This window comes from Octopus bimaculoides, chromosome 11, assembly GCF_001194135.2.
Source record: "Octopus bimaculoides isolate UCB-OBI-ISO-001 chromosome 11, ASM119413v2, whole genome shotgun sequence".
Lineage (NCBI taxonomy): Eukaryota > Metazoa > Mollusca > Cephalopoda > Octopoda > Octopodidae > Octopus > Octopus bimaculoides.
This window is the reverse complement of record NC_068991.1, coordinates 2597365-2603499: the sequence shown is the minus strand read 5'-3', so window position 1 is coordinate 2603499 and position 6135 is coordinate 2597365. Positions and strand designations below refer to the sequence as shown.

Genomic DNA, 6135 nt, shown 5'->3' with positions numbered 1-6135 from the left:
GGACTTAGTGGTCTGTTTTAGGTCTGTTAGAAGGAAAGGGTGGGGGAAGAGGAGAAACAAAATGGCTTGGATGAAGGTTGGATGCATCAGAAAACTCATTAAAGCATGGGGTGGTGGTGGTGGTGGTGGTGGTGGTGTTGGCGGCAGCTAGCAGTGTGTAAATGTGTTGGAATTGTTGATGATGCCATACTGTTACCTAACTTCTGTGACATTTATCCCAGATGCTCCCACCACGGCACCCAGCTGGCCTCGGTCATGCCTACCCGTCGGCACCACTGACCGACATACTCCTGCAACTGTCAACGTCCAAACTAACACGTTTACTGAGAAGCCAAAACTGACCAACACTTCTGCTGGTAAGTATTTTTCTATAATGCACTTGTGGCTGGTAGACTGCTGTAAATTGGTGTCTGGTAGAAATTCTTGTTGTTTTTATTCTGGCTTTCCATTATCTGAGTTCAAATCCTGCTGAGGTCAGTCTTGTAAGTGTATGTGTGTGTGTGTGTGTGTGTGTATATACATGTGTGCATGCATGCGCATTTGCGTTTGCATGTGTGTGTGTGTGTGTATTCTTTTATTCTTTTATTTGTTTCAGTCATTTGACTGCGGCCATGCTGGAGCACTGCCTTTAGTCGAACAAATCGACCCCAGGACTTACTCTTTGTAAGCCTAGTACACTTATTCTTTCAGTCTCCTTTGCCAAACAATCTACTGTCTTAAAAAAAGACTATAGGGTACATGCATTATCCGAGTTAGTCCTGAATTGAATGTCTTTGATCATGGGTTTAACCAGTTAAGATCCACCTGGGGTTAAATAGCAACAACAACAACAATAACAACAACCATCAACTCTAAACTATTTTATTGCAGTGAAACATGTTGCACGACATGAGTTGCTGAAGCGAGTTTGTGAGTCTCTGTTGAAGAACGAGGAATATTTGAATCAGCTGGACACCATTTGTGGCGATGGGGATTGTGGGAGCACCCTGGCACGTGGGGCTCAAGGTAAGTTGTCTCACCTGTTCACATTCTTCTGCTCTGCCTCTCTGTGCCCCTCCCTCTCTACCTCTCTTTCTCTCCCTGACAAGTCTCTCCTGTTCACATTCTGTCTGTCCATCTCTCTCTCTCTCTCTCTCTCTCTCTTAAACTAGTCTCTCCTATTGACATTCTCCCTCTCTCCCTGTGTGTGCCTGTCTCTCTTTGTCTCCATTATAAGTCTCCCCTGATCACATTCTCCTGCTCTGCCTGTCTGTGCGTCTCTCTCTCTCTCTCTCTCTGTACTTCTCTTTCTCTCCCTTACAAGTCTCTCCTGTTCCCATTCTGTCTGTCTGTCCATCTCTCTCTCTCTCTCTCTCGCTCTCTTTTACTAGTCTCTCCTGTTGACATTCTCCCTCTCTCCCTGTATGTGCCCCTTTTTCTCTCCTCTCTTTCACTCCAATTTTCATTCTACCCCTCCTTTTCAACTTAACTCCCCATCTCCCTATTTCCAACTCTCTACAGTCACTCTGTCCACATGCCACTCCTGTAAGTCTTCTTGTCCCTTTGTTCTCCCCCTCCCCTCTATCTTGTTCATATCTATGTCCTCACTCGGTCACTTTGCCAATCTGTCCATTAAACCCATGTCCTTATGTCTCAAATCCCCATCACCATCATCATCATTATCATTTCAACATCCACTTTTCCATGCACACATGGAGCAGACGGATTTTACCTTCCTTGGAAACCGGTAAATGTTGGTAACACCATAGAAAAAAAGAACCCATCTCAACAAATTCCATCTGATCCATGGAAGCAGAGCAAAGTAGCCATTAAATTAGTGATGATGATGATGATGGTGATATTGCGAAGTTCTTTGGTCTCCAGCCTGTCGTTTTGTATTTCTGTTCACACCTGTCAGATTTTGTTGCATTTATATATTTCCCTGTCTCCCATCAGTCGTCATCGAAAGACTGAACACGGTGCAGCAGTGTCACTTAGCCGTGGACAACTGGGCCGACCTGGCCGAAGACTTGGCAGAGATTGCAAAGAACTGCATGGGCGGAACATCAGGAGCCGTGAGTAAAGAGTCTGCTGTAGATTATCGTTTTTTTTGCTTTTATCATTTACTTCTTCTTTCAGTCATTGGGCACCAGCATGGAAGGTTTAGTCAAACAAATTGACTGCAGGACTTATTTTTAAGCCTGCTGCTTATTCTGTCAAACTCTTTTGTCAGACTGTTAAGTTATGGGGATGTAAACAAACCAACTCCAGTTATCGAGTAGTGGGGGGGGGGACAACATGAATACACACACACACATATATATAACTGGGCTTCCACACAGTTTCCATCTACCAAATTCACTCCCAAAGTGTTGGTCAGTCCAGAGCCATGATCGAAGACATTTGCCATTTACTGGTTTCTGTTTTTGGACTCTGGCCACCATTTAGACCAGTACCATGCCTCTGGGGGCAGTGGAAAGATCCAGGGGGGCACTGAAGAAAAATGGGGCAATAATGGGATGACCAAAATGGGGCAATGGATGTAAAAAAAAAATAATAAATAAAGGGTTAATTAGGTTATGTTTTATTTGTGAAATGCTGTTGGTTTGAATTTGATGCCGAAAATGGTCAATGTCTGTGATGGTGAGTGGGATGAGGGCACGAGGAATGTGACCTTAGAACCAAGGAGGCCACGGGTCTAGTGTGTAGAGCTTTATAGTTTAACTCGAGTATTTATTTTATTGGCACTGGAGGGTCTAAGAGTCTACCTGAGTAGGATCTCAACTCAGAAACCAAAGAGCTAAAACCAAATCCCAGCTGTTTTGTCTGTGATTCAACCATTTCTGTTATCTCAGCTTTGCATCTTTATTTCAGATCTACTGCCTGTTCTTCACTGCTGCTGCTCGGGAACTAGAACAACAATCTTCTGATGTGACAGGTGCAGGTTGGTGCAAGGCTCTAGGGGCTGGGCTGGAGACCATTCAAAGGTAGGTATATTTCATAGAGGTCATGATCTTGCCAGAGATATTACACTAACTTCAAAACAAGTGAATATAAACACACACATTCTCTTTGAAACTTCCATTTTCCACCAGATGAATAAATAAACTAACATGTTGTACCTTGGGAAAATCATTAGGCCAATAATAACACATGCACTGGTTCAATATCAATTCCTTATTGTTAGTCAATTGGTTAAATAGCTAATCAACTAACTAACTGATTGTTTATTTGTTTGTTTAATGTGCTGGTTAAGCAATCAGTTGTTTGTTGGTCAAAGTCCTTTCATCGCTGTTCACAGCCTCTTCAATGACTTGCCCTCGACTGTGGAAGAAGAGCTGTAAGTGTAAGGATCATGATAGTGTTGGCAATGGAATAAAGAACTTGGAATGGTTTTGATGAAGACAATGGTGACAGCAGTGACTAATGATTGATTGGTTGTGTTGACTAATTTCCCTTCTTTTATTACAGGTATAGTGGGGCCAATCCTGGAGATAGAACTATGGTGAGTTTTCCTCTGTTTTCTTTCTTTCTTTCTTTCTTTCTTTTACAATGGCAAGTGTTGGTTGCCATAGGAGACTTAGTAATCAATATTTCTGAGAATGGTATTATTGTTGTTTAACCCAAAGCTTGGCTGGGCCCAACTGAGCAGACTTATAATCAATAGTACCCAAAATGTACCCACCCATTTTTTTCCCCCCTATGCATAATACACCAAAAACCAAATCATTCAAATTGGCTGCTATTTCTAACAGATTGTGCAACCACAAACACTCTCTCTCTCTCATGAGGATGATGATTAGTATCATGAAAATGACAGCCATGATATTAGGTTGAGGAAAAGTCCATGTGCTGTGTTAAAATATTGAAAAGGTTGCAAGATGCAATGAAAATTTTAGAAAAATAAAAAAAAAGAACAAAGAAGGAAAATAAGTGGAAACTTTACCAGTGAGTGTGTTAAATTATAAGGCACCAAAAGAGAATGACTCTCCCCAGACACAACAGAATATGCTTCAACACACGAACTCACATAAAGAATCTTGCAAACCAAATCCCAAAACTGAATTAGAATTGAAATTCATTTGTCTTTTGTGTTGTCCAGGTCGACCCATTACACTCTGCTCATCAAATGTTTGGAAGAACCTTGAAAGAAAAAGATTTGGTTAGTTCCTTCAGGCTGGCTGTTGAGGTAAGCAGTTATCTGGGTGCATCGTATGGGTGTGTATGTATGTGCATATGGATGGATGGATGGGTGTGTGTGTGTATGTATTTATGTACGTGGGTGTCTGTGTAGTAATGTATGTGTATATCTATGTGTAAATATGTATGGATATATATATATATATATATGTGTGTGTGTGTGTGTATGCATGTGTATGTACATGTGTATGTGTGTATATGTATGTATGCATGTGTATGTGTATGGGGGGGTGCGTGTGTATACATATATATAATTACACATACACACACTCGCACATATGTATATAAAAGCTATGTTGCCCTTTTTTTCTCTTTTTCATCATTACAATGGCCACGAATTTGGATGCCAGGCAGCTGAAGCTGGTGCTGAAGCGACAAAGTCCATGTCTGCCCAAGCAGGACGTGCCAGCTATGTGAGTTCTGAGTTACTTGATCGACCTGATCCTGGGGCAGTTGGGGTTGCAATTTGGTTGAGGGCGATTCTTGATAATTTGTGAGAAGTTGTTACATGGGGGATGAGATTGTCACTTTGTTATAGCTTATGCATCCCTTTATTCAAGATTCTGTGATGTTTAGAATGATCAGAGAAAAACAGACAATCATCGTATGTGCAATCTCTTCAACCTAACTATCAGGATTTCAGTTTCATGGTTGCCATAGCAATATTATCACCATCATCATCGTCATCATCACAATCACCATCACTGTTATTACCATTGGCATTACCATATATGGACATGAAGGTTGCTGTTCTGAGAATCAATCAGAAGACATCCCCTCGTTGATTAATGAATAAGAATTTTGCCATCAATATTAAAGGGTTTTTTGTCAATCTTTACGTTCTGGGTTCAGATTCCACCAGTGTCAGCTTTGCCTTTTCATCCTCTTGGGGTACCCTCAGCCCAGAAATTGCTGGCCTTGTGCCAAAATTTGAAACCAATATTAAGGGGTTGGCCTTGATCTTAATGGCAAGAATCGTGGACACACGAGTCCTTAGATGAACATTGGTGGATTTAGCCTATAAAAGGGCCACTACATCCACCATTTCTACTGTGCCATCAAAATAGTCTGTTTACATGCTTTCTTAAGTTGGTAGAACAAAAATAGCAGCCAAATCTCCCTCAAATCGCGTCTTTATTTCAAAATTAATTGAAACAAATGTTTATTTCAATGGATATATGGTAAGAAAAGTGTTAGATTGTCAGCTTTCAGCAAACCAACAATACACCTTGCTCAGACCTCAGACCTACAGTGAAAGGCATTCCAACCATGACATTTCCATCTTTATGCAGTTTTAGCTATCACAGTCATGGATCTGTTGAAGTATTACAACAGTTTCTAAAGTTTCCATCATTTTCTAATTATGAGGATGTAATCTGAAGAAGATGAAGCTGCTATTTCTAGTAGGTTAATTAATTTCTTGTCAATTCATGCACCCATGGTGATGGTAGTGATGATGATAGCAGTGGTGGTGGTGGTATTAAAGCATTATCAATGATAATTATAAGAATAATTACGAAAATAATCTGGTAAAGAGGTAAAAATACAGATGTAATTAATAAATGTACAGTATTCTGGGGTTAAAGGGAATTATTTTTTTTAATTACAAATTATTTTTGATTAAGAATTATTAAATGAATTTATTTTCTTTGCCAATCTTATTTTTGTATTTATCAACCAATAAAGACAAAATTTTTTTACAAAAATCAGGAAATAATGTTGTAAGTTCTTCATTCCTTCGTTGTTGTTTGTTTGCAGCTCAGTCTTAATTTGTGGTTGACCTATGGTCAAAAATATTTCAGCCATGACCATCCCATCTGGTTTTTGTGTATATCTAGGACTACAAAATTCGTCTCTCGGATATGTAGAAAACAACCCAATAAGTTTTATGCAGTAACTGTGATTGGAGGGATTTTGTTTAGGCACACAGTGATCGGATACACGTCTTGACAGAGC

At 40.2% G+C, this 6135-nt stretch overlaps 1 protein-coding gene across 2 annotated transcripts in view; it reads left to right on the top strand.

Moving 5' to 3' along the window:
• LOC106884066 (triokinase/FMN cyclase) overlaps nucleotides 1-5885 on the top strand; it is a 14053-nt gene extending 8168 nt beyond the window's left edge. For both annotated transcript variants that reach the window (XM_014935282.2, XM_014935283.2), the window contains exons 10-16: nucleotides 222-356; nucleotides 871-1005; nucleotides 1936-2054; nucleotides 2854-2966; nucleotides 3451-3484; nucleotides 4082-4168; nucleotides 4530-5885. In XM_014935282.2, the coding sequence (XP_014790768.1) occupies nucleotides 222-356; nucleotides 871-1005; nucleotides 1936-2054; nucleotides 2854-2966; nucleotides 3451-3484; nucleotides 4082-4168; nucleotides 4530-4676 (770 nt within the window). In that variant the 3' untranslated portion in view covers nucleotides 4677-5885. The remainder of the gene's footprint in view (nucleotides 1-221; nucleotides 357-870; nucleotides 1006-1935; nucleotides 2055-2853; nucleotides 2967-3450; nucleotides 3485-4081; nucleotides 4169-4529) is intronic.
• The last annotated feature ends 250 nt before the right edge of the window (nucleotides 5886-6135 follow it).